Source organism: Podarcis muralis, chromosome 14, assembly GCF_964188315.1.
Source record: "Podarcis muralis chromosome 14, rPodMur119.hap1.1, whole genome shotgun sequence".
NCBI classification, from domain to species: Eukaryota; Metazoa; Chordata; class Lepidosauria; order Squamata; family Lacertidae; genus Podarcis; species Podarcis muralis.
The window spans coordinates 26,139,892-26,167,568 of NC_135668.1; the positions used below are offsets into that span (position 1 = coordinate 26,139,892).

General features: G+C 47.4%; 1 protein-coding gene across 10 annotated transcripts in view; it reads right to left on the reverse strand.

The window, feature by feature from the left end:
* Positions 1–27,677, reverse strand: part of CHD2 (chromodomain helicase DNA binding protein 2) — a 66,769-nt gene that overhangs the window by 11,710 nt on the left and 27,382 nt on the right. For 9 of the 10 annotated variants that reach the window (XM_077919021.1, XM_077919024.1, XM_077919020.1 and 6 more), the window contains 25 exons: positions 25,200–25,325; positions 24,425–24,574; positions 22,584–22,717; positions 21,647–21,872; positions 20,086–20,186; positions 19,777–19,821; positions 19,465–19,640; positions 18,740–18,864; positions 17,128–17,344; positions 16,070–16,159; positions 14,670–14,860; positions 13,623–13,811; positions 12,330–12,492; positions 11,007–11,159; positions 9,797–9,868; positions 8,881–9,030; positions 7,812–7,960; positions 7,569–7,665; positions 5,343–5,435; positions 4,652–4,825; positions 3,022–3,197; positions 2,585–2,626; positions 1,392–1,531; positions 1,117–1,255; positions 124–274 (listed from right to left, as the gene is read on the reverse strand). In XM_077919021.1, coding sequence (XP_077775147.1) covers positions 124–274; positions 1,117–1,255; positions 1,392–1,531; positions 2,585–2,626; positions 3,022–3,197; positions 4,652–4,825; positions 5,343–5,435; positions 7,569–7,665; positions 7,812–7,960; positions 8,881–9,030; positions 9,797–9,868; positions 11,007–11,159; positions 12,330–12,492; positions 13,623–13,811; positions 14,670–14,860; positions 16,070–16,159; positions 17,128–17,344; positions 18,740–18,864; positions 19,465–19,640; positions 19,777–19,821; positions 20,086–20,186; positions 21,647–21,872; positions 22,584–22,717; positions 24,425–24,574; positions 25,200–25,325 — 3,469 coding nt within the window. The remainder of the gene's footprint in view (positions 1–123; positions 275–1,116; positions 1,256–1,391; positions 1,532–2,584; positions 2,627–3,021; positions 3,198–4,651; positions 4,826–5,342; positions 5,436–7,568; positions 7,666–7,811; positions 7,961–8,880; positions 9,031–9,796; positions 9,869–11,006; positions 11,160–12,329; positions 12,493–13,622; positions 13,812–14,669; positions 14,861–16,069; positions 16,160–17,127; positions 17,345–18,739; positions 18,865–19,464; positions 19,641–19,776; positions 19,822–20,085; positions 20,187–21,646; positions 21,873–22,583; positions 22,718–24,424; positions 24,575–25,199; positions 25,326–27,677) is intronic. The other variant, XM_077919022.1, reaches the window with a different exon arrangement.

Here is a 27,677-nt window from a genome sequence, read left to right on the forward strand (position 1 = left end):
AATAAACCTCAGTTAGTCTGTTGGCTGAGTTTGCACAGCCAAACAAACCACTCTTTGGCCAAACTAACCATGGCTTAGTGTTATACATGCAAACCAGGCCTCTGCATGTGAGGTTTCTTGTACCTTGTTGGTTAATTTCAGCTCTGGGTCTGATTTGATGAGCTCCCAGTTCCCGTAGCCATGTTCATATACTCCCACTAGCAAGTGAGAGTCATCTTCCAAACTCCAGTCCACATCAAAATGGGCAGCCTTCACACGGCAAGTCAGGCAGAACCTGCAATTTAATGGGAGAGCAGGTAAGAGGTTTTGTTGTTTGGCTCAAGATGGTATATATGGTTTTCCTCCTTCCCCATTTTATCTTCACAACAACCCTGTGAGGTAAGCTAGGCTAAGGGTGGCTGGCCTATGGTCACCCATGGCCGAGTAAGGATTTGAACACAGGCCTGCCAGGTCTAAGTCCAACACTATAACCACTGAACGACACTGCCTCTCTTCACTTTTTACATCAGAGTTCCTTTTCTATGCCTCTAAAGGTCTGCAGCGGAAGGGGGACTGGGAGAGAGAGTAAAGGCACAAATTTGTGTCTTTCTCACCTAAACTTTCCAGTGTTTTAGGCTTCTTCACCCATTACACTGAGGTGCAAGCTTTCTCTACACATGTACAAGTGTTGGTGTGTGAAAAGAGTGTACACCTGTTGAGCACAGCTCCACTATGGTGTGTACACAGCTAGATACATTGAGTGTTACATGCAAATAACCATGAGTCCACAGCTCAACTGTTTGTGCACCCCAACTAGATGTGTCCAGATGCGTACACTGGTTTGAATGTAACATGCGATGAACACCCATTCTGAGAGGCAGGACTTCATTCTGGACCCACCGAGGGCTCCCCTGTGAATATTCTCTTCTGCCTATCTTATTAAAGAAAGGAAAGTCAGCTGGGAGTCTGAAGATGAAGGGGTGAGCCAGAAGCTCAGTGAGTCCCATTAATTTACAGGTAAACCAAAGCTTCAATCTGGAAAGCAGCTGAAAGTCAGGCCTCTCTTGCCACTGCTCTACGCCAACTCTCACCTCCTTGCGCTCTTCTTCCCTGCGTCCCAGGAAGCTTCAGACTCACCTTGCCCTCTCCTCCGGGTCCGTTGGGATGGTCTTGTGCAGCATTGCAAACTCCTCTTCGTGCTGAATGATGGCTTTCACGTTCACCTGGACGCCAGAAATCTTAATGGTGGGGCCTCTTCTCTTCCCTGGTCCTTTGTCTGGGAAAAAAGAGCCACAGATGCTTCAGCTACAAGCAACAGGGGGGAAGGGGTGAGTTGCTTATCTGAAAAGAATGAGGATCCAAGTGCTTTAACCAATCCCTTTTTCCTGGGTGCAAGACTCTTCTCCACTTACTTTCTGCAGGGTTCTCTTTCAGGTGTTCTTCGTACTCCTGCATGGCCGAAACGCAGCTGTTGTGAAGAAGCTCCCCGAGGCGTTTGAGGTCAGCCACCGATTTGTCTACCAGCTCCGCATCTCGGGCAATGCACTCCAGCCTGGAGAGGGGAGAAGAGGACAATGAAGTGAATGGAAACGCAGCTCCCTCGTGGCAGCAGATAGTTCATAACCCAGTGCCACACTGGAACTCATCAACAGTTCCTCTGCCAGAGGCATCGTTTATCAATGTATGGGATGTGATTTTATCTGAACATCTGGTCAGACATAGACGTGTAGTCTGGGGCAGAGCCAAATCAGACGGTTTTGATGCAGATAGGTGTGTGTGTGTGTGTGTGTGTGTGTGTGTGTGTGTAAAACTAGGGAGAGCCATAGATGTACTCTTCCTATGACTCACTCCTGGGCTATGTAGAAACTGGCTATATTTAATTGCATCTCTTTAATTTGACTTATATACTGAATATGCTCCGTGTATCGTTCTGTTATGGTTTGTATCATGTGTTAGTCTGTACCACATGTCTATTGATAAATGAATAAAAATGAAATAAGGAAATGAAATGCCACATCCTACAGCCTTCCCCCAAAGAATCCTGGGAGCTGTAGTTTAAGGGTGCGGAGGATTGTGAGGAAACCCCCATTCTCATCACAGTATGACAATTCCCAGAGTGGTTTAAAGAATCAATCCTTCTTCAAAGGGAACTTTGGGAATTACCCTCCTTAGCGTGGTATGTCTGCCTCCATCATTATCAACTCTCAGGCAGAATTGGAAAACATTCCAGTCTACCCAGAAATTTGGTGGCCCACAAATGTTGTGGCAGCCTCAAGATCATTGGATCATTGGATGGTAGAATGTTTTTAAACTGTAATTGCTGTTGTTTATCATTTATAAAATATATTTATATAATGCTATTATCGTAAAAAATATATATATCAAGGTGACGTATAAGGGGAAAAAATGAATGTTTCTAATTGTTTTAACATGTTTTTTAATTGTTTTTTAGAATATTTTTATCTGTTTTGTAATGTTTTTGTTTTAAAAATGTATTGTTTGCTGCCCTGGGCTTCTCGGGGAGGAAAGCCATGATGAAAAATCCAGTAAAATAAAAAATAGTAACAGTACCCTCAGTGTAATCCCTGGCAACCCCAGCACTTACCGTTCCAGGGGAACTCCAAACTTTTTGTAGGCCTTGATAAACCTGTAGGATTCAAACAAAAAAATGGAGCAACAGCTGTCAAAAGAGTTTCAGCAAGTGCATTCTTACTTGAATAAACTTGTTCTGTGGAGCTGGTCACCTAACTATGGCAAAAGGCAGTCAGGGATGCTGCTAGCTCCAGCTCCCAAATCATGATTGTGCCACCATCCCAAGAGTACCACAATCTCCCTGGAATTCCAAGCGTTATCACAAAGCTTTGCTGGCTGCGGGGGGTGGGGTGGGGAATAGCTGCCAGGTAAATAAAGTAATTCTGAATTGGAAAAAAGGGCTTTTTCGCTTAAATGAAAATGAGTTTAAGAAGTATCGGAGCCGCTCAAGACTCCTGGGCAGGGGGAGGAATAAACGCAGATGAAACCCCATCAGGCATCAGTGCTGACCTCCTGATTTCCGGGTCCGTGAAGCCTTCCACCATGTCCTTCCGGACGCTGCGGGGCCGCCCTCTTCGTTTGGGTCTTTTATCATCGTCTGAGTCCTCCGTCTCGCTCTCCGAGCCGGACGACCCCTGCAGCTTTTTCTTCATCTCAACATCCGAATCGCTGTCATTGGCCTGAGCCTATGGGGGCAGAAAGGACAACAGATCAGCCAGGCTGCTTGCTTGCAGCAGGAGGTATCTTAGCCCCTGAGCTCTCATCACTTCAGGATGCCCCAGATATTTTGGCAGAGGAGGAGGGTGAAAGGCTTCCAGTGTACTGCTGGAGCTTTGATGTGCCGGCTATCGCCTATAAAAGCAGACCCACTTGTTCAGGAAGGGCCATTGTTCAGTGGTAAGCATCTGCTTGCATGCCGAAGGTCCCAGGTTTGAGACCAGCTAGGGCTGGGACTGCCGCCTGCCTGAAACCCTGAGAGCTTGGACCAGTGTAGAAAATACTGAGCTAGTAGTCTGACTCGGTTTAAGGCAGCTTCCTTTGCTGCTATTCAAATCAGCCCTTTATTCCAAACCATGAGGAGTGGAAACTTAATCCTTAAAGGCACGGGACCACAGCTCAGTGGTAACGCATCTGCTTTGCAGGCAGAAGACCCCACGTGCAATCCCCAGCATCTCTAGGCAAGGCTCGGAGAGATCAGTCTGAACCCCTGGAGAGCAGCTACCAGCCAGAGTAGGTGATACTGAGCTCAATGGTCTGGCTCAATGTAAGTCAGCCTCCTATGTTCCTTCCCAACGAGGGGCCCTGCTTTGCATTTCAAAAAGCAGAGGTTGCAAGAGAGGAAACTGAAATCTGCAAGGGACTCGTTTAACCCACTCTGCAGTCTCCAATCCTGCACTGCCCTCTCTCACACCTCTTAAGCCCAGCCTCCGACTCTCCTAGTTTCAGTGAAAGGAACCTGAAGCCTCCGGAGCGCAGCGGGAACTCGCGCTGCACTCCGAAGGCTTTAGAGATAGCCGCTTGAAGCCTTCGGAGTGCAGCGCGAGTTCCTGCTGCGTTCCGGAGGCTTCAGGTTCCTTTTTGCTGAAGCCGGGAGAGCAAGATTCTCCCGGATTCAGCAGAGAAGGAGAGCTGCGCAGCGCCCCTTCAGCAAAGCGGGAGGAGAAATGGAAGGGGCTCTCTTTCTCCTGCCGCTTCGCTGAAGGGGCGCTGAGCAGAGAGGGGGAGATTTATTTTTTTCTTGTTCTCCCCCTCTAAAACAAGGTGCGTCCTATGGTCGGGTGCGTCCTATAGAGCGAAAAATACTGTATAATGTAAACCCTTTGGGGGCAAGCACCCGCCTTTGCTTACATCCCCCTATCAAGCACCCCACATTGTGAAGAGGGCACGAAGGAAATAATAAATGCCGTATGTCCCTCACTGAAGCAGCAGGCTCTGTGTGAATGCCTTAGATGGAGAAAAGAAGAACACTCCTGCATAGGGGCTTCCCAAAGGCACCTGAGTGGCCACAGGGGGACTAGATGGACTTTTGGCCTGAATGAGTTGGGCTCTTCTTACATTCTTAGCCGACAAGAGCTGTTGGGACATGGCAGTGGTTGGTCTGGGTTCAAATCGAGCAGGACACACCCTGCCATGGCCATACCTTTTTAGCCGAGCTGCGGATTCTGGGAAGCATGTAGATCTCCTCTAGTTCCTTCTGCCGCTCCTCCTCCTCCACCTTCTTCCTCTGCTCCTCCGGGATGATATCGTCCCAGTCCTTCTGAGACTTCTCATCGAGCTCGGCTTCCTCCTCCTCCATCGTTGCAAAGTTGGCCACCTACAAAGGATAAAACACCCGCCAGGTTTCATTCCTCATCACCAGGTTAAAAAATATTTCGAACCGATCCCATGGACTCTCTCTGTGTGTGTCCTCACAATGACACCGTGTGAGAAGGAACCCGCTAAGATGAAGGGAAACTGAGGCTGCAAGGCCTTTTCCAAGGCCACCGGGACCGTGAAGGAATTTGAACCCGGATCACAATCATGAGTGTTTGCAGGAATTTTTCCGGAGTGAGGTGGGGACAAAGTTTGGACACAACGGCTCTACAGCCACTGGCAAAATTATCTGCCATCTGTGCTGGTACTTCTTGTAAGATCTGAAACCATCACATCTTCACAGGGTTGGTCATATTCCACCCCTGGGCTCCTATTTGAGAATGCTCTCATTTCATTTTTAAATTGTCTTATCCTCGGCCCCTGGGTTCCTTGGGGAGGAAGGCTGCGATATAAATTCAACAAATAATAACCGAAAACATGCTAACGTTGCTTTATGCTCCAGCCACACAGGTCCGTACCTTGAACTGAGACAGAAGTTCATCTGTGGCGCTCGTGGATGCTTCGTTCTCTCGGGTTTCGGCCAAGCGCAAAATTTCCTCGATGTCCATTTCCTGGAAGGGGTGGGGAAGACAGGAGGGAATCAGAATCTGCAATAACTGAATATTGGGTAAGAATGAACTCAGTGGGGTGGGATGGGGGAGAAGTGTGCTCAGTGCTTTAGAGAGATGGAAGGAGACAAGATAGGGCTGTCCAGCATTTCCCAAACTTTCTAAAAGCAAAGACACCCAGTTTTTTCGCTTCTTTCAAAAGTACATTCGTACCTTGGTTCTCGAACAGAATGTGTTCCAGGAGTCCGTTCGACTCTCGGAACTGTTTGAAAACCAAGGCACGGCTTCCGATTGGCTGCAGGAGCGTCCTGCAGCCAATCAGAAGCCACACCAGATGTTCAGTTTCTAAAAATTGTTCGAAAACCAGAACACTCACTTCTGCTTTTCGATCATTCGGGAGCCGAAACGTACAAGTTCCAAGGCGTTCGGCAACCAAGGTACGACTTTAGAGGAATGTGCCCCTTTCAACACCGCATTAAGATTCACAACAAATAATTTTCTGCATTGCTTACAGAGCAACTACTACTAAGGCCCCAAATATCTGAAAAGTTGTCTCCATCCCTGCCTACAGGCCCTCCCAGGCTACCAGCAGAGGAGTACCTAAGTGTCGCTCCGTCACCTTCAGAAGTGTTGGCAGTTAGAGCCCAGGAGAGGGATTTCTCTGTGATGGCCCCTCAGTTCTAGAACTCCCTCCCCACAATGCCTGACATCATCGTTCCACAGCTTCCACCCAGTGCTGAAGACACACCTCTTTTGCCCTGCCTCTTGGAAATTAATGTATTTTGTTTTGGGGGATCCACTTCCTTTTGTTAAATTTAAAGTCCCCCATTTCATTTAGATTGCTACCGTATTTTTCGCTCTATAGGATGTACTTTTTCCCCTCCAAATATTAAGGGGAAATGTGCGTGAGGGGATTAAAGGGAAATTAAGGGGAAATAGAGCGAATGCAGGCTGTGCGGCTAAGCCCAAAGCCAGAACAGGGAGACGGAGCGCTCCGTCTCGCTGTTCTAGCTTGGAGATGGCTGTGCGCAAAGCCTCTGCAGGGCAGCAGGGTGCCTTCATCCTGCTGTCCTGCAGAGGCTAGAAAGGCTCTTCCCAAGCCAGAACAGCGAGACGGAGCGTTCCGTCTCGCTCTTCTAGTTTGGGGATGGCTGCGCGCAAAGCCTTTCCGCTGCCCTGCAGAGGCTAGAAAGGCTGTCCCCGAAGCCAGAACAGCGAGACGGTCTTGCTGTTCTAGCTTGGAGATGGTAGCCGCCTGAGGCCTCCAGAGCGCAGCGGGAACTCCCGCTGTGTTCTGGAGGCTTTGGGTGAATGCACCTTGAACGCACCTTGTTTTAGAGGGGGAGAACAAGAAAAAAAAATTTCCCTATTCTCCCCCTCCTCTGGGTGCGTCCTATGGGCCGGTGTGTTCTATAGAGCAAAAAAAATACGGTAGTTTAGGTCCATTTAGGTTTTGCTAGTTTTACAATCATAAACTTATTTGATTTTATAACTGTATTATAATATCGTCGTAACCTGTCCTGGGACCTTGTGGTGAAAGGGGTAAGGCAATGAATCCTATAAATGAAAGAATGAAATCAATTTATTCCTTGTGGGACACCAGCCTGGGAACTGGTATGGGGAAGCATGGGGTTGTTCACCTCTGTTGATATCATAGAAACATACAAGCTTGTATCAAAAATTGATCCTGCTCAGAGTAAACCCACTGAAATTAATGAACACAACTATCTTAGCTCTAATAACTTTCATGGGTCTGTTGAATACTGGTCACTGACTGTAACAATAAAGATTTGATTTGATTAGATTTATGGGCCTGGTCTGGGTAGGACTACAGTGGACCCTCAGTTTTCGAACGTAATCCATTCCAGAAGACCATTTGAATTCCAAAACCGAAACTCAGTATGGAAGCCTCAAAACGGAAAACTCAATACAGAAGCGGCATTTCCGGTTCAACTTCTGAGGCGCGTCTGAAAATTGAAGCATTTACTTCTGGGTTTACGGTGTTCGAAAACCGAAATGTTTGTCAATGAGGACGTTCGAAAACCAAGGTACCACTGTAGCTTTGAATGCAACCTTCAGAGGGGGAACCATCTCTAACAAAGTGTGCCAACCAAAAACCCTTCCGGCTGGGCTCACCTGTGGCTCAGACTCTTCCCCTTCCAGCTCTTTGAATAGGTCTTCCGCACCGAACTTCAAGATGGCCGTCAGCTCCTCTTTGTTGAAAGGGTTTGTGCTGCAAGGGAACAAGAAGGAAGTGGACGTTGGACCTACTGGAGGGCAGCATCTCAAGGAAGGCTGATATACACCCAAGAGAGACTAGTTAGTTTGGATCTGTAGTCCTCCAGAGAACCTGTCCCCATCCTCTCTCATCCCCCTTACTTGGATCTGCCAGAGTTGTTGTCCAGAACAGTTCGACCAGTGGTGTCCATGCGCTGTATCACCAGATGGTCTAATACCATCTTCTTCTTGGCTCTTTCGATAATCTCTTCTTCCACCGTCCCCTTCGTAACCAATCGATAAATATTCACCTGCAGGGGGAGGAAAGGGTACAGATAAAAGCTCCATTTTCCAGAGAGTCAGATCACGGTTCCTCTCTTACCCCAGAGCATGAAAGCCAAAAGCTTTTCTTTCTCCTGTAAACGCAACAACTTTTTAACTGAAGATGACAAAGACTGAACCTGAGGGGTCCTTCTGCTTGATGAGCTACTACTTTGCCCCCGACTCCTGCCCTGCAAGCCAGAGGAGCTCGAAGGAGGTGCCACAGGCAAACAGCTTAGAAGTTTTGTTTCCCCTTAATGCCTAGAGCTCTATACAACTGTGGCTGCTTCTAAAGTAGAGGTCTGAACCAACTGTGGAATTACCTCTCTACAAAGGCTCCCGTCTGCACCATACATTTAAACCACTATGATACCACTTTAAATGGTTATGGTTTCCCTCAAAGAATCCTGGGAAGTCTCCCAACAAACTAATTTTTTGGGGAGAGCCACGACTGTTATTAGATGATTTTTTTTGTATTGGTCTTCATACTGTTTTTAAAACACCAATAAAAAACTTCTCCATGAATCTGTCTGATCCTCTTTTAATCTTTTAGATGTTTGCCGCCCTGGGCACCGTTGGGAGAAAGGACAGGATAGAAATTAAATAATAACAACGATTAACAGCATCTTATTAGGCCTCTAAGAAAAATAGCAAATAGGATGCCATGACTGAAACAGGGCAGAAAATATCCCTTTCTCCTGGTGTTACCTCAAATCCTATCTTTCCGTCTCCCTCTCCACCTACGGAATGAAGAAAGCAACTGGCACAGAACTAAGAGGTAACTGTCATGTCCGAAGAAAAACAACCCAGGAAAACGGCCTGCAGGAACTTTTGTGGGCGTTCCAGAATCTTAGGGGCTGCTGCCACCCATCCATGGCTGCAACATGAGAGCTTCGGCTCTTTCTCTGACCTGCTTCTTCTGCCCTATCCGGTGAGCCCGGGCCTGAGCCTGCAAGTCATTCTGAGGGTTCCAGTCCGAGTCGAAAATGACCACCGTGTCGGCAGAGGCCAAGTTAATCCCCAGGCCACCAGCTCGCGTGGACAGGAGGAAACAGAAGTCCTGAGGAGGAGGAAAAAGGGCCTCAGTGCTAAGCACATGAATTGCTTCCCTGAAGCATTCCAAAGAAGTGATTTGTAATACAATAACCACACACATAGACACACATATTCCTTTGGAGGGAAAACCTTTGGGGAACTAGAGGGCAGATTTCTGCACAGAGATGCTTCTGAAAAAGAGATCTGGCCAGCTAGCCAGGGACAAAGCTTGGATAGAAAGGAAAAGTTTCAATCCCCAAAAAAAACTCTTTGCAAAATGTTTGCAACAATATCCCCTTTCTTTTTTTCTTCCTTTTAATTTTTTTTATTCAGTTTTACAATATACATTTGAATTTAAACATTAATCGTAATCATATAGGATTCCCTGAAACCTTAAGCTTCCCTCCATGCCTCCATGGTTTCCATTGTCAAACTTTTCTTTATTGCATCTTATAGTTTCTCCATTTATCTTAAAAATCCATTTTTACCTTAGTTTTTCTTACATTACAAGTGTTACTATAATCCTGCCAAAGTTTTTAGTCATTTACAGTGTTTTCTTTGATAACTTATAAATTGTCCCCATTCCTTGTTAAAGTTTCTGTCTTCCTGGTTTCTGATATTCCCAGTCATTTTCGCCATTTTGGTGTAATCCACCATCTTTATCAGCGATGAATGGCTGATAAAGATGCTAAATATGATATCCCCTTTCTTGTGGTACTCGCTGCCTCCCCTCAGAAGACCCCGCCAGCTGCTGCCCTCCCTCTGAATGGGCAGGTCACAATGATCATTACCTCTGAGCCGTCAGCATTGAAGTGATCCAGCGCCTGCTTTCGGATCTCGCCTTTGATTGAGCCGTCCAGGCGCTGCAAAGAACGACAGTGATTGAATCAAAGGACACTGGTGGAATCACTTATTTTACACACTTACACACACTCACACAAAAACAAACAATACCCTGGGTACTGCTGCAGTGGATGGTTCAGAAACTCAAGTCCCTGTCCAGCTTCTACCAGCTTGGAGCAAGGCAACACTTTAAAAATAACAGTGATTAAAAATAACCTTGTTGCCACAGGGGACGGTGCCCGGGAAGCCTCAACAGGCACCAGGTGACTCCACAGCTCCCATTACAAGCCCTGAGCCAGGAACTGCTTGTGGAAGCGCTTATTTAAAAAAAAAATACATGAGAAGGCATAAGACACAAGAGGCCATGTGGAAAGAGCAAAGCTCAGAGGCAGATTTCCATGCAGAGGGTCCCATAAGGATGTAAGAAGAGCCTGCTGGATCAGACCAGAGGCCCATCTAGTCCAGCATCCTGTTCTCACAGTGGCCAACCAGATGGCTGTGGGAAGCAGGACCCAAGGCCAAGAGAACTCTCCGCCCTGTGGCTTCTGGTATTCAGAAGCATTACTGCCCCTGACCATGGAAGCAGAGCACAGCCCTTGCGATTAGTAGTCATTGATAGCCTTCCCCTCATGCATTTGTCCAATCCTCTTTTAAAGCCATCTGATCACTGCCTCCAGTGGGGGTGAGTTCCATAGTTTAATGATGCGCTGCATGAAGAATGACTTTCTTCTATCCACCCTGAATATTCCAACATTCAGCTTCACTGGATGAAGTCCCAGGCCAAACCAGCAAATGTCTCTAGTTAAAAAGTACTTTTGCCGGGCTGAGATGTGCCCCCTGAACACCATAAGGACTAGAAACCTGCTTCGAAATAAAAGCCAGGATTCTCAGAAAACCGTGCACTGTCTCTGTATGCCCACAGTATCTTAACATCAGAGGGAAGTCCTCTGCAGACCTATGTGTGATGCATAAGGAGTACATGGGTTCTTTGGAGAGGAAGGGTGGGGTGTAAATTCAATAATAAAAATACAAAATGCATCATCCCCTCCTTTTCTTCCCAGGCACCTTTGGTTTCCACATCTGAAGCTTATCTGAGACCATCCCCTTTGAACCAACCAAGCCAGCAGCTTGTGCCTGTTTCACCCATGGGAGCCTCACCTGGAAAGGGTAGTGCTTGATGGCCAAATACTCTGCCAAGATGTCCAGCATTCTCACCATCTGGGAGAAGATGAGGACTCGGTTGCCCCTCTCGCGCAGCCTGCTCAGCAGTTTGTCCAGGAGGATGAGCTTCCCGCTGCTCCTGATTAAAGACTGAAAGGGACATGGTGGTCATTTGCAAATGGCGCTTCTAACCTGGACTGAGCCCTACAAATCAGGAAGATCCCTCGTTTGAATCTCGCCTAGTCAGCCGTGAACTGACATGGGGGGATTCAGGCAAGCCGATCTGTCTTAGCCTCAGTGTCTCCATCTGTAATATGGGTGACAATGCTGCTGGCTTAAACTTACAGCAGGGGTGGAGAACTTAAGAGCCAGGAGCCAAGTATGACCCTCTAAGAAAATCTATCTGGCCCTTAGGCCTCGCCCCAGGCCACAGACCTCACATATCCTGCTCAAATACTTCTGCATGACTGGAAAGCATTCTTGCACTGTGATTCTGCTTGCTTGGATGAAGAAATTAGGTGTGAGGAAACCTCTGGGTCGTGTGGGGCTACTGGAATGTAGCCTAACGGAGCCTTACGGAGCTCTCCCCTGGATTACAGCTAGACAATGCATGTGAAGGATTTCAAACACTTAAAACTGCTATACAAATGTTATGCATCTGTACACATTTAACACAGCAGGTGTCCAGAAGCAGTGTGCAACAGGAAACATAAGAAGAGCCAATGGGCCATTTAGTCCAGCATCCTGTTCTCACAGATAGCCTGTGGGAAACAGTCAACCAGGATTCAAGTGCAAGAGCACTCTCCCCCCCTGTGGTAAGAAGCATGAATGCTGAGCATAGCCGCTATGGCTAGTACCACTGATAAGTCTACTCCTCCATGGATTTGCCCAGTCCTCTTTTAAAACCATCCAAGTTGGTGACCATCCTATGGGAGGGAGTTCCAGAGTTTAACTGTTGTTAGCCGCCCTGAGCCCGGCTTCGGCTGGGGAGGGCGGGATATAAATAAAATTTATTATTATTATTATTAACTATATGCTGCATATTGTATAAACATCTATCATGTTGCCTCTTACTTGTCTTTAAGCTGGAGAGAAAAAAGTCCCAAATGTGGCAATCTTTCCTCATGGTGGAAAGCTGCTCCATGCTCTTGACCGTTTGGTTTGCCCTTTTCTGACCCTTCTCCAACTCTGAAAGACCTTGCTGCAGTGAAGCAGCTGCGCAGCATTCTGAATGCAGCCGCACCACAGGCTTATGTAACCAGCACATGGGCCAATGTGTTCCCTCCTTGCTGTCCCCCTCCCTCCCTCCACGTTACCCACCAGCAGAAGCTCCTGCCTGTTCTCCCTCTCGTTCTCCTCGGGAGCCTTGATCAGATAGCAGTGGTTGCAGCACTTCTTCAGCTCCATCACGATGTTCAGGAAGCCGGACGTGCTCCCGCGAGTGCCTTTAGAGAGCGCTTTGTAGTTGCGTGTTAAAATCCACCTGTAGAGCAAGCCGGGAACGGGGCGTCAGGAAACATGAACTCCCAGTTGTGTTAGTTCCAAGGCTGGCTAGCAAGGGGACTTGGGGAGACGATCCTAACCAAGTGGGGTGTGCTGCGAGTTCACAGAGACCGAGCACAAGGGAAGTAAGGAATCCATATGTGAGCATGGGTCCTGAATCCAGCCACAATTGTAGCAATCATGCTCAAAGCAAAGGTATCACCAGGAAGTTTGCAAAAGTACAAAAGATAATATTTAGGAGGAAAACCCTCAAGGTATTTGAGGTGGGGGGAGGACCCCCCAAATGAGAACTATGAAAAGAGAGAAAGTGCCACGAGCACAGAAATTTGATGAGCTGTTGGGAGGATAAAAAAGGGGCAGGGGATAATGGAATGGAGTATCCTGGAAGAGGGTGTGGCTGACCGGGCAAACTCCATACTGCAACATTTTGCTGCAGATTTCACTTATAACTATGAAAGGTGTTCCCTGCTTCCTAATGGTCCTGGAATTTAAGGACACCCACAATGCAGCTTTTGCCACTTGCAATTTAAACAGCCTGACGTTACACAAACCCCGTGTCTTCTAGAAAGCGGAGGGACTCATTGGTTCTGAATTAAAACTCGGAGGCCACTTGTAAAGCTGAAAGAGTGTTTGTGCTTCTGTCAACCTGCTGCCCTTCAGACAGTCTGAACCACAGGTGGCTGAAGCTGGTGCAACTTGTGGCCCAAACATCTGGAGGGTGACCAGGCTGGCAAAGAGGATGCCAGGAGCAAAAACTACTACTACTATTGGAGGAACCTGGCTTCTGGGCTCTTATACAAGTCACTGGCCTGGATAGGACTCTGGCAGTGACTCATGCAGAGATGCAAGAGAGAACCTCCTGTGGGTAGCTAATGCTACTCTATCTTTTCATCAGGAGGGAAACAAATACTCTAAATCACATGCAGAGATGGGGAAAGGATAAATCACACAGAGATACATCAGGCAACCTCTTCGGGTTGTGGGGTGATATTGGGGCTCACAGGGGCCTTTATCTAATAATCTTATTCCCCATGGTGCATTGAGGTGTACTGAGAATCTTTCTTGCAGCACAGCCTCTGGGAAGTCCTGGCCATGACACCAGACACCTACTTGTAATACTGTTTCTGCAAGGCAGACATCTCCACCCGCAGGATCTGTTCCACTTTGGCAGGGAGGGACTTCTCCACGTCCTTCTTCACTCTGCGCAGGAGGAATGGCTCCAATACTTTGTGGAGGCCCTGGTAGCCATTCTCGCGCCCTTTCCCATGGTCGTCTTCAAAATCTTCCCACAACTCAAACCTGACAGTGAGAACAGGGCACAAAAAAGGGGCGGTGGAGATGAGCTGGCAGGACTCCCTCTTCCTCCTCTTTCTGACCCACCCACCCTCAAAAAATATCAAAGGCTACCCAAATTCTGCACTAGTTTGCAGGTTCAGAACAGAATTGCTTTCAAAACCATCTGCAGCAGATTCTCACTTTGTGTTGGCAAGGAAGGAAAGAGGCTGCAGGGTGGAGATGAAAGGGGCAGGTGCTGGGCATTCTCCCAGAGTCTGCACACTCACATATATGCACGCTCATACTCACAGGCACACACACTTGGATTCACACTCACTTCGGCACATGCTCTCACACACACACCCATGTCCATGCATGCACTCACACTCAGCCACAAACCCCTTTGTCATTTTCTGTGCTTGGATGAACTGGAGCTCTGTTGAGTACATTTGCATCTCTCTCTTTTTTTATCTTATTCTCTATTTTTCTTCTGCTGCTAAACATGGGGGGCAGGGGGCAAGGAACTCTGTACAGAGCCCCCTGCCCGGTACAGAGCTCTCTGCCCAGCCACGTTAAAAGCTGCCACTGGCAATGTCCTTTCAAGCCAACTTTTGCTGCATTAAGGATTAGAAGCATGCAAGTTCACTTTTGACCTTAGGGTCTAGGAGCCCTTTCCAAAAAAGGAACAAAGGAAGGAAGGCTTAAGAGACTGCTCAGAAAACCCATCCCTGCACTTTTGGTGGCTCCCTCTGCAGTATCTCATAACACACACATACCCCCACAGTTTCTTCCAAACTCTCATGCTCCCACCGCTCTGCGCCCTTTGTGCTCCATTTGCCCTGGAGGCAGGTGTAACTTTTGATGCATAGTAAGGAGGCTTACTTCTCCGGCATGATAAAATGCAGCAGGGACCAGAGCTCTTTGAGAGAATTCTGAAGGGGCGTCCCAGTGATGAGCAGCCGATGGTTCGACTTGAAGTCGATCAACGTCTTGTACAGCAAGGAGTCGTCGTTCTTCAAGCGATGCGCTTCATCCACACCCAAGAAGGCCCAGTTAATGCTCCCCAGAACGGTCTAGAGCAACACATCAACAAGGTCTTTTTCAAACCTACTAGCTCTTCCGGCAAGCTCTTTTCTACATCTGCCAAAGGAACCCTGCACAGAAAATTGCAGGCCCCGTCTCCATTTAAAGCACTATGATACCACTTTAAACAGCCACAGCTTCCCCCAAAGAATCATGGGAGCTGTAGTTCGTGCTGAGAATTGTGAGGCAACCCGTACTATCCTCACAGAGCTACAATTCCCAGAACGGTTTAGCCATCAGTCACTCTTCCCAGGAAACTCTTGAGAACTGTAGCTCTGTGGGGGGACCAGGGGTCTCCTAACAGCTCTCAGCACCCTTAACAGACTACAGTTCCCAGGGTGTTTTAGGGGGGGGGGGAGTCCTGACTGTTTAAAGGGATAGGATACTGCTTTATAATGCAGGTGGGGCCAGAGTGTGTTGCAGAGGATTCTGGGGGAAGTTCTAGGCTACACACTCTGCCCACATATCAACAGCAGTTCTATCCTGCTCTGAATTGTCTACTCTGACTGGTAGCAGCTCCTTGTAGTCTTGGGCAGAAGGAGAACTTTCCCATCTCCTGCAACCAGCTTGTATTTTTAACTGGAAATACCAGGAATTGAGCTGGGGATTTTCTGCATGTAACTCATCTTCTCTGCGGCTGAGACCTGGCCCCCTTCCCATTTCAGGAAAGCTGGATACCCTTAAGCACATGAGCACTCTCTCCCCTTCCAGCATATTCAGAACTGTACTGCCTCTGACGGCAGGAGCAGAGCAGAGCCATCGTGGCTAGCTGCCTTATCCTCCATGTCTGAATGGCAACTTCAGAGCAGGGCAAAACTTAAGTGCTGTGTCTCTGGGAGCAAGGAGGAGATCTATGGCTACCTCATGGTGCCTTGAGGGACACAAAGCAAGCAAGCTGCTTTTTACAGAGGGTACTTGGCCCCCCAAGTATTGCAACCCAGGAAGGAGCTGCATGGAGAGAAGGAAGCTGTGCTAACAAATCAGAGTCCCTTGTGGCCTGCAAGACCCAGGTTAAAATCCTTGCTCCGCGATTCATTTAACATGCCCTGTTTTTAAGCTGAAGATGTACCATTGAACACAGACGTTTTGCAAGAGGAGAGCCAATGAAAACAAGGAGGAGGTTCTTGTCACCAGTGGTATGAAGGAGTGCCCATTTCCAAGGAGAAAGACAACAGTCCTGCCCTCGCCTACGCAATCACCTTGTCCTTCAGGAGAATCTCATATGTTGTGATGAGCACGTTGAACTTCAACCGCTTGGTCTGTGCGTGGATCCACTCATACTCACGGATCTGAGGAGGAGGCAAAAGTTCAGGCATGAGCTTCATCTGCAAGGCACATTCTTAGACGGGGGTCTTTCCTAGCTCTACCCAGAGAGGCCAAGAATTGGACCTGGGACCTTCTACATGCAAAGCAGCTGCTCCATCCGTGTGAAAGGAAAGCAGTGCTAGCCTGATACCAAATTGGCCCGAATATAAGACACACTTTTTTTCTTCCAAATTCCAACCGTGAAGTTAAAGTGCAGCTTAAATTCATGACCTTACAAAAATGGGCTTTTACGATATCACTGCTGAAACAGACATACGGTAAAACTGTTGTGCAATTAACCCGTAGGGTTTTCTTCTACATTTGCCATTTACGGGTGTGAGTGCCTGCGGAATTGTAGCAATTGAATAGCGATTTGCGATTTTAGAGATTGTACGATAACTTTTGCGGGCTTGCAAGATCAAAGGCTTAAATTTGGCTCGGAGTTACAATTCTACCAACCACAGCAATTTTCAGCCTGTAACCCAATTTTAAGGGAGCGGCTTATATTCAGGTTGTTGTCTTTTTTTTTCCTTTCCCCCCCATGAAATAAGGTGCAGCTTATTTGCGGGTGTGGCTTATATTCAGGCCAATACGGTAGTGAGGAAAACTAATGCAATATTCCCCACATTTGAATGCATGCCAAGATTTCTAGTGGGGTTTCAGCACTTTCTTACAAATAAGGAGAAAAGAGAAATAATGATTGCACAGTCAATATAGGCTTGCCTTGGGAAGGAAGATTCAACATTCACTTTGCATTACTACTTCTTTAGAAAAGCCAAACACATTGACATGAAACAGTTTTTACAAAAGTAATTGTAACTGTTCAATGCACTGGCAGCCCAGTCCTTCAGGAATGCTGAGTTTTTTTGACCCTGTGTTTGCAAAACCCACCCCGAGATACGATCCCATTTGCACGTTCTCTGTTAACCCAGCTTCTTGGGCTGTAGCTTACAGCGTTCCTGCTCATCTGATCTCCGATATAGACGACCACATTGATCTCCGGGGCCCAGATCTCAAACTCCCTCTGCCACGAGGTCAGCGTCGACAAGGGCACCACGATCACAAAGGGGCCGTACAGCTGGTGCTGATGGAAGAGGTAGGAGAGGAAAGAGATGGTCTGGATGGTCTTCCCTAAGCCCATCTCATCTGCCAGGATGACGCTGTTGCTCCTGAAAGGACACAGGAGAGGAGGAAATGATCAATGCCCATGACTCACTGGTCAGCTCACATTTCCAACACATTTCTGGTATATGCCAGAAGGTTTATGCTGCTTCTTCATGCATGTCATCCTAATCAAAACATTGTCCTACTTATTTTCCTCTTTTAATTCAGATTTACCGTTTTTGTGGAAAATACAGAAAGGGTTTTTGTTTTGTTTTAACCCAACTCTGCAGAAACATTTTGATGAGGACAACATTGTGTAGATACCGCAAGAATCTTGCACATGTGAGTAGCAGCGTAAAAGAATCTGCAATGAATCCACCAACTGATTCCTATTGACCAAGCCAATAGCCAAAGGGGCCATTTCTTGCTTTCCAGGAAAGGGGAAGTGGGAGGGAAGAGATTTGAGCAGGGTCCTGGTGAGGCTTCAAGACCTCCACAAAGTTATATTAAAGATTGCATTGCAAAAATGCAAAACACCTTAAGAACATTCTTTTGGGAATAGTCTGAGTTTCTCATTAGATCAAAATAGTAGAAACAGTACATTAGTATTACAGATTTGGGGGAAGAGGGCATCTCCCTTTAAGAGCATGTCTCATGCTAACTTTTTTTTTAAAAAAACCTTTTAACAACTATATAATGTTGTCAGCACAGGTCAAAATCTCCTTCTAGTTCGTTTATTAATTGCTTTTTTTATCCAAACTATCCTGCAAAGAGCTCAGGAAATGGCAGACACTTCCCATCCACAACGATTATATCCAAAAAAACATCAACTCTGCTCAGTGGGCAACTATTTAAAAAAAATAAAAATGGGCCCCAAATACAGAAGCAGTAGCTTTTTCAGAAATGTACATGCTTCAGAAGAGTAATCGCAAAGGAAGCTGACTATCTAGCTCAGCATTTGTCTACACCAGGGGTGGGGGATCTTTTTTATCTGGAGGGCCACATTCCTTCATAGCTAACCTCCCAGGGGCCACATGCCAGGGGCACAACAAAAGGTGAACTTAAGTGGCATGGATAGGAACACATCCCAAATCTGGGCTTTGGGCTGTAGCTCCGTGACAAAGCATTTGTTCTGCATGCAGAAGGTCCCAAGTTCAATCCATGGCATTTTCAGATAACGGCTGGGAAAGACATACACACACTGTTCTGAAACCCAGAGAGATGCTGCCAGTCAGTGTAGACAATGCTGAGCTAAATGGACCAAAGGTCTGACTTAGGATAAAGCAGCCCCCCTCTGTTCTGATGACAACAGAGGATGCCTGTGATTTGCAGGTGAACCACCACCACCAGCCCAGGTTGAACAACACTGGGGAAAGCCAAGGAAAAGAGTTCCCAAAAAGCTTGACTTCACTCTCAAGTTCAAACCCGATCATCCCTCCAGCCAACTTCCTTTCACCTACTTGCACCATGAGTGAGCCAGCCAATTGAGGCCTTCCAGCTGGTAGTCTCGGAGCTCCAGGTTCTCACCACCAATGTAAGATGGCTGTTTCTTCAAGGCAACAAATCGAGGCCTCTGCTTCAGCACCTGGGAAGGCAAAATCATCGACTCTTGGTCAACTGAACAAAACTGAAGGCAATCAGGTTCTCTATGCAGGTTCTCCAAGTCTTGGTGCTGACCTTTAAAGCCCTAAATGGCCTCGGTCCAGTATACCTGAAGGAACGTCTCCACCCCCATTGTTCTGCCCGGACACTGAGATCCAGCGCCGAGGGCCTTCTGGCAGTTCCCTCACTGTGAAAAGTGAAGTTACAGGGAACCAGGCAGAGGGCCTTCTTGGTAGTGGTGCCCCCCTGTGGAACGCCCTCCCATCAGTTGTCAAAGAAATTAACAACTATATGACTTTTAGAAGACATCTGAAGGCAGCCCTGTTTAGGGAAGCTTTTAATATTCAATGAATTATTGTATTTTAATATTTTGTTGGAAGCCGCCCAGAGTGGCTGGTGAAACCCAGCCAGATGGGTGGAGTATAAATAATAAATTATTATTGTTGTTGTTGCTGCAAAGAGTGCATCACATAGTTTAAAGGTTCACCAAAATTTGCGAAGGAAAGCATGTGGTTTTTCCAGCTGGCAACTGTCCACTGGAGAGAAATCAAAGACCAGGCAGGTAAAGGAAAAGCAGACGAACCTTGCAATCCCGGGTGGGCATTGTTTTGGAGTTGTTCCTGCTGTTGAAGCTGTCAATGCAGTGCTGGAATTTTTTGCTTATCAAGGCCTCATCCTCCCAGCTGCAATCTGCGTACGAAAGCCCCATCCACTTGCAAAGGTATTCGGGATCAGTGGAGGAGGATTTGCGGTTGTGAGCTACAGGTGTTGAAACAAAACAACAAAACAGGAAAGGCCTGGTGTCATCTTTGACAGGTGCTACCCTACACGAGGCCCCTTCTGAAAAAACTGGCACCGTTGTTTCAGTGAAGCCATTAAAAGCGTTAAAAGTTACCTGGAAATTCAGACCCAGGGATTGCCGATTTGCTCGTCTTCACAGCTGTGTATCAAGAACAGAACAGCACCAATAAATACAGCGATGTAGAACTGTGAAGACCATCAAAAGAATGTAAGAAGGGCCCTGAAGATGGATCAGGCCAAAGGAGGCCCATCTGGTCCAGCACCCTGTCCTCACAGTGGCTAAAGGCATCCACTGGATGCTCAGAAGCAGGACTCTAGTGCAAGAGCACTCTCTCCCCACCTGCGACTCTGGTAACTGGCATTCAGTGGCACACTTGGGGCGAACACAGAGCTCTGGACTCACCAATCACTCTCTCCACTATCTGGTACTGATTGTTCAACTCGGAAGCCAGCTCTTGCTGGCAGTTATAGTATTCCACATCTTCGGGAGTCACCTTTGCCAGCCTGTGCAGGAAAGAGACAGATAAAGGCCCTTTGCAGAGTGAGTGCAGGTAAAAGCAGGGGGCTGCCAATGTGCTGCCCCGAGGTGCCCACAAAAGGTCTCCAAACAAAACTCCTCAAAAATCCACAATGTGAAAGAGACTGTTTGCTCTTCCTGCTTAGTTCCTGTTTGCACTGGCTCAAGTCTCTCTTACATTGAACACACACTCTTAAATGTGACTGTGTTTCTACTGGGTGCCAAAACTGAATGTCCACCCTCTCTTCTATTCTAAACAGAGAAGAGGAGTTTCTTTCAGTAAGAGCAGTGGCTGACAATAGGTGCCTTTCCTCCTCACCGATGAGTGTGTTTGATTTGGTAGTCTTACACCATTTTGTATCCTCTTTTTCTGCTCTTTCAGATGTGGCAGCCATCTTGTGTTATGCCACGGCTCCAAAGGAGACATGTTGCGTTATGCCACACCCCTAAGGAAGCCATCTTGCATTGTGCCATGCCCACAATGACAGCCGTCTTGAGTTATGCCACACACCCCGTGGCTGCCATCTTGTGACTGGCGCCCATGGCACTTCCTTAAAACTCCAAATGTGGATGTTGGCCCAAAAAGATTGGCGACCCTTGACAGCCAGAACATCCGAGCGCTATCCTGCCCAAACTATTCCCTGAAGATTTTAAAGCCACTTGAAGAGCTGAAGCAGGTTTCAATCAAGAGCACCTTCAGGGCCTGAATTTCATATCTGGAAGCGAGAGGAATATTACACCCACTTCAGGCATGATAATGAGAGCTGATCCCACAATTCCTCCAAGGGAGCTCACAGTGACATGCAGGCTCCCTGCCCTCAAATTTTATCCTCAAGTAACACCCCTGTGAGAAGGGATGCAGGTGGCGCTGTGGGTTAAACCACAGAGCCTAGGACTTGCCGATCAGGTTGGTGGTTCGAATCCCCGTGATGGGGTGAGCTCCCGTTGCTCGGTCCCTGCTCCTGCCAACCTAGCAGTTCAAAAGCACATCCAAGTGCAAGTAGATAAATAGGTACTGCTCCGGCAGGAAGGTAAACGGCGTTTCCGTGGGCTGCTCTGGTTCGCCGCCAGAAGCAACTTAGTCATGCTGGCCACATGACCCGGAAGCTGTATGCCGGCTCCCTCGGCCAATAAAGCGAGATGAGCACCGCAACCCCAGAGTCGGTCATGACTGGACCTAATGGTCAGGGGTCCCTTTACTTTACCTTTAACACCCCTGTGAAGCTAAACTAAACTAAGGGATCGTGACTGGACCAAGGTCACTCAGAGAGCTTCACAGCCAAGTGGGGATTTGAACCCTGGTCTCCCAGGTCCTAGTCAAACATTCTAACCACTACACCAACATGGAAGTGGTGTGGGAGCTAGCTCAATGTGGCTAGGCCTGCATCCTGCTTCGTGCAAGTGTCCTTCCTAGGGAAGATGACCCCTTTATACAGAGGAGACGTACCACTGCTTGATCTCATCCTCTTTCTTCTTGAAGTTCTCCAGCTTCTTCAGCCCTTTGACCTTCTGCTGCTGCAGGGAATCTTCACTCTCCCACGTGCTGTGGATGTACGACCAGCCTTTCCACTTAATCAGGTACTGGAGCTCCCCTTCCTCCTTCTCAGGATCAAAGTCGGCACAAGGGTCCCCGTTTGCTTCTGTCGCGTAGACAGTGGTGGAAGCGCCAGTGGCTGTCAAAGAGACAGCAGAAGTTAATCAACGTTAGGAAGAGCCCGCCAGCTCAGGGCAACAGCCCATCTTTGTCCTGCATCCTGTTTTCTCAGGAGTCAACTCAGATCCCTGTGGGAAACCAGCAAGCAGGATGCAGCACAAGAGCACTCTTCCCCCACCAACCCCTTTGGTTTGCAGCATCTGGCTCCAACCAGAGCGTAGCCGTTGGCTAGTAACCACAGAAAGCCTTGTCCTCTGCGTATTTGCCCAATCCACTTTCAAAGCCGTCCAAGTTGGTGGCCATCACGGCCTCCTGTGGAAGCGAGTTTTGCAGTGAGAAAACTTAAAACCTGCCAAAATGCTTGGGAACTCCCTCCCATTAAATACCAGACGGGCGCCTTCTCTGTTGTCTGTTCGGCCCCTTCTAAAATCTTTATCCCAGTTTGGTATCTGTCTTTTTCACAGCCAACTGAAGCCTGTGTTTTTTCAGCCAGACATCCCAGCACATTGAACAGCTGGTTCTAAGTTTTTTTGTTTTATAATTCAGTTGGTTAAATGGCACTGCTGTTTTTTGTGTTTATATTGTTTTACTGCTGAACACTATTGCATGGGGGGCTTTTTTTCCTACCTGTACCCCTGCATCACCCTGTCGGGAGTTGACCAAGCTTAGCTAAATATACCAAGTGAGACCACTGGCACAAGGCAGGTGACCCCTGCTTATAGACACTCACCTCCTTTCTTGCCCACCCTGCTGTCTATCACTTTCTCAATAGTCTCGCTGTTATCCTGCTGTTCTTCAGTCCCTTCTCCTGTCATTTCAATCAGGTCGTCCGAGTCCGTCTCAAAGTCATCGTCTTCCTTGTAACTTCGGGCAGGACCAAAAAGGCAACAGCATAAGTCTCTTTCTTTCTTTATATACAAATAAATGTGTTTATATTCTTCTGTGCTGTGGAGCTGCAATCTCTCCTGGAGGGGCGAGGTCACAAGGCGGTGCTGGGTTCAACCCCCTTGGCTGCTGACATGTTGGGTCCCCCATCCTACTTAGCGTGAGAGCATGGCACCCCAAAAACGTGCAAGATCGTGGCCGGACACACGTCTCAAGTGAGACTGCGGCAGCCAAAAACACTCATTTTGGGGGTGTCACGTTCTCGCATGGGAGTGCGGCCCAGGTTTGCGCTGAGACGTGTTGGAGGTTATGGTGGCACTATTCACATAACAAAAACTGCCCAAAAATTACAGTCATACCTCGGGTTGAAGTAGCTTCAGGTTAAGCATTTTCGGGTTGCACGCCACGACGACGCAGAAGTAACGGGCTGCGTTACTTCCAGGTTTCGCCGCCTCGCACATTCGCAGGTGCTCAAAATGACATCACGTGCATGCGCGGAAGTGGCGAAACACGACCCATGCAGTCGTGTGTTCCGTTCTACTCAGGATGTGAACGGGGCTCCGGAATAGATCCCGTTCACATCCAGAGGTACCACTATATAAACATCTTCAAAAGCAGGGGGCCCATGGCTTGGCTTTTGAAAAACAGGGGTCTGTAGTACTTAGCTAACTGGGAACCACTGATGTAGACAGTACTGAGCTACATGGACCAGTGATCTGACTCGGTGTAAAGCACCTTCCGACTTGATACACAAAACATTTCCTCAAGCGGCCACTTTTTTTCTTTTCTTTTTTAAAAATTTCATTATGCTTTATTAGACTTATTTACAACTGTACAACATAAACTTGAGTTCATTGTTACCAATAAACTGATACAAAAAAGGGGGGGGAACTAACATTTTAACAATAAATTTTCTTCCAAAGCGTCAGACTTCCCGTCTTTTCCATATTTTGTTCTCTTGAAACCTATTGCATAGATTTGTCCATTTGTTTAGTAATAAAGTACAAATAATTGTATCATTCTCTTTTTGTACAAATTATTTACAGAGGTTAGTCAAAGGCTATTACAGAATTTAAGTCACAGCAGCTGTTCTCAAGATATTTCTTGAGAACTTCCCAGTTTGAGATGAAGTCCTGCTTTGGTTTATCTTTGATCCTTCCTGAAAGATTATCTAGCTCAGCATATTCTACAACTTTCAATAGCCACTCTGATTTGGAGGGGACTTTACCGCTTTTTCCAGTGTGTAGCAATAAGTATTCCTACAGCTACTGTAGCATATAGGGAAACCTTTCTTACGTTTCTGAGGAATGTCAGGGCCTGTTATACCGAGTAGAAATGATTCTGGTTTTTTAAAGAGGGATACCTTTAACTTTCTTTTTTAGTTCGAATAAATACCACTCCAAAATATTTTAATCTTTTTACACACCCACCACATATGGAACATATTGACACTTGGCTCCCCACATCTCCAACAATTATTTGGTACACTTTTGTAAATTTTTGATAATTTCCAAGGCGTCAAATACCATCAATATAACATTTTGGGGGACTTTTCTCAAGAGGGCACTCTTAGGAGAGGACTGAAGACAACACAGGGGTTCACATGCAGACACTGGTCTGCTTCTGCCCATATACAAATCTAGAAACGGTCGCTCTCCGTGCACCAGGGCTCCTGCCCGCCATTACCTGACGTTTTTGGCTGCTCTGCGCCGGGTCTGCCTTTTGGGTGCCTCGTCATCATCATCATCATCTTCGTCCTCAGACGACTCTGTTTTCCTCCGCCTCTTCCCACGCTGGGGCCTGTGGACCTTTTTCGCAATGGCTTTGCTCGCTGCTCTAAAAAACGAGCATGAAAACACACCACGGTGTGTATTATACAGACCGTGGGATACAAAGGGAGCAGCTGATCAAGGACAGCCTTTCCCAACCTTGGTGCACAGGCAAACTCCAGCCCTCCAGATGTTTGGGACTACAACTCCCATCATCTCTAGCTTACAGGACCAGTGGTCACGGATGATGGGAATTGTAGTCCCAAACATATGGAGGGCCATAGTTTGCCTATGCCTGTTCTAGATGTTGTTGGGACTACAACACCCATCATCCCTGGCTATTAACTGTGCTGTCTGGAGCTAATGGGAGTCCAACAATTGTTTCAACCATTTTAAATTTGTGTGGGGTTGTTGTTGTCGGTGGTGGTTCCTATTGAGGGGAGGTGTGTCAGGGAGGAGAGGAGCTGGGGAGAGCAAGGGGGCCCAACTGCAGTAGTTGAAGATTGGGGGAGGTAAGCCCAGTCTTCATTGGGAGCCTCAAGCCCAGCCAGGGAAGGGCAGGAAATGTTTCATTTCCTGAAGATATGTAGGTCAGGCTGCTTGTTAAAAGGGCCCAGAAGCAGAGTCTATGGGTGGGTGAGGGAAGCATGGCAAACCCAAGGAAGGCAGCACCCCCCCCCACCCCTTCTTACCTCCTCAGGACAGGTCTCCGAGCTTTTATTTTCTTCTGCTCTGGTTCGCTTTCTGCGCTGGTGCCTTGTTCCTGTCCGTCTTCCTCCTCACCATCGTCCTCAGAGCCCCCCCTTTTCCATCGTTCCCTAGATTTATAAGCAAAACGCCAACAAGGGTTATCGTTATAATGTCCGGTTCTGGAGGGAACACACAACATGCCAGGAGCACAAGCATCCCTGCAGCTCTGGAGAAGTTGAGTCGGTGACCCAAGGTCCTCCTTGCTTTGCTCCTTTTTACTGAGATGTGCAACCAAACATTTGCAGAGCCCCTCTCGTCAAATCTGCCAGGATGATCAGATGCGTTTTACGTCCTTTCGCTCCTCTCAGATCAAAAGGCATCTATCGCTCTCGGTGTGGCCAAATACTAAGCTGCAGAAAGGGAAAACCCACCAGGAACTGACCCCAGACATTTTGCCATTTTTCCTCTTTGGAGTTTGTGATGTGTACAGAGCAAAATGTTGACACTCATTTTATTTCATTCTATGGTGTTTTTATGTACAGTGGTACCTCCAGTTGCGGATGGGATCCGTTCCAGAGCTCCGGTCAGATCCTGAGGTTTCCACAACCAGAGGGACCACTTCTGCACGTGCGTGCACGGCAAAAACCCAGAAATATACATTCGGGTTTGCTGCTTACGTACCCTGAAGTTTACGTAACTGGAAGGATACGTAACCGGAGGTACGACTGTACTTAATTTTACTCTTTTTACCCTATTATACACATTAGGACAATGTGCTCTATGTGCCTCTTGATCATTACACTAAGAAATACCACTGATATAGAGTTACTGCTCTTCAGCCAGGGGCTCAGCACTCCAAAGCGGGTCACAGCTTGGCCTGGGTGGAAGGCTGCACTGAAAAACATTACCACCACTCCTTTGGCTAGAACTTTCCCCCTGCCTTTTTTCCTTTTTAAAAACAAAGCAACAACAAGAAGGAGGGCTCTTTGCTTTTAGAGTGAGGAAAAAGTTGCATCATCCAAAATTCTCTCTTCTGTGCAACTGTTACACAGAAGATGTCCCCTTTTGCATCTAGTGCATGAATGGAGACCTGTAGCCTTCCAGATATTGTTAGACTTCAGCATGGCCAATGGATCAAAGGATAGTGGGAGCTGTAGCCTGAAAACATCTGGAGGGCTATATGTTCCCCCTGTCCTAGAGAAGGAGAGACAGGCATATAAGGTCGAAACATTAAAAACATTATACCCCATGTTATAGGCTATCACACCTAAAAATGCTTGACTGGCTTCCCTGCAGAACAGGGGTGATGTAACCTGTGGTTCTCCAGATGTTTCTGAACCCTAATTCACATCAGCCACAGTCAGCACATTCAATGGTCAGGGATGAAGGGAGCTGGAGTCTAACATCTGGAACAGGGCTTCCCAAATTGGGGTTTCCAGCTGTTTTTGGACTATGATTTCCATCATCCCTGACCACTGGTCCTGCTAGCTTGGGATGATGGGAGTTGTAGTCCAACAACTGCTGGAGAGGAGACCTAAGTTTGGGAAACCCTGATCTGGAAGAACACAGGCTAGCCACCTTTGCTCTAGAGCAGGCATAGCCAAAGTGGTGTCCCCCCAGTTGATGGGGTACAACTCCCGCCAGCCTCAGCCTGCATTGGCATTAGTCAGGGATGATGGTAGCTGTAGTCTGCAACATCTGGAGGACGTGGCATTGGCTACCTCTGCTCCAGAATGCCCCAAATGGTGCTCTGAGTAGACACACAATTCATATGTGGGCTGCACAGAGGACACAAAGAATACAGCCATGTGCACTGCAATGCCCTCTGGATGTTGCTGGACTACAATGTCCATCATCCCTGACCACTGGCCATGTTGGTTGGGGCTCATGGGAGTTGGAGTCCAGCAATATCTGGTGGGTACCAGTTTGAAGGCGGCTGTATTAATCTCAGGGTTGTGGGTTTGAGCCCGATGTTGGGCAAAAGATTCCTGAATTGCAGGGCGTAGGATTAGATGACCCTTGTGGTCCCTCCCAGCTCTACAATTCTATGATTCTACTATGTTCAAGAGGGATTAACATTTCAAGCATAAAAGGTTGGCAAGAACCCTCCTGAAAAAGGAACTCAGCGAGCACGGTGTTTAGTGTGACTGCCCATGTTTTGTGGAACAGCATTCCTGTTGAGATATGACAGCCCACTCCCAGCCTAGCAGTAATTTCTGGAATCAATGGGTGACATTTTTGTTCCAACAGGTTTTTTCAGCTGGACAAATGGGCCTTTGCAATGAGTATCAATTTGTTAGGGTTTTAGTCTTGTTATAAATGCATTTGTTGTTTTTTTGTGTTCTTAGCTGTTTTTAATATTCTTATGTGGAAGTCACCTTGAGATGGTGGTTTAGTGTTTCCCAACCTTGGGCCTCCAGCTGTTTTTGGACTACAACTCCCATCATCCCTAGCTAGCAAGACCAGTGGTCAGGGATGAT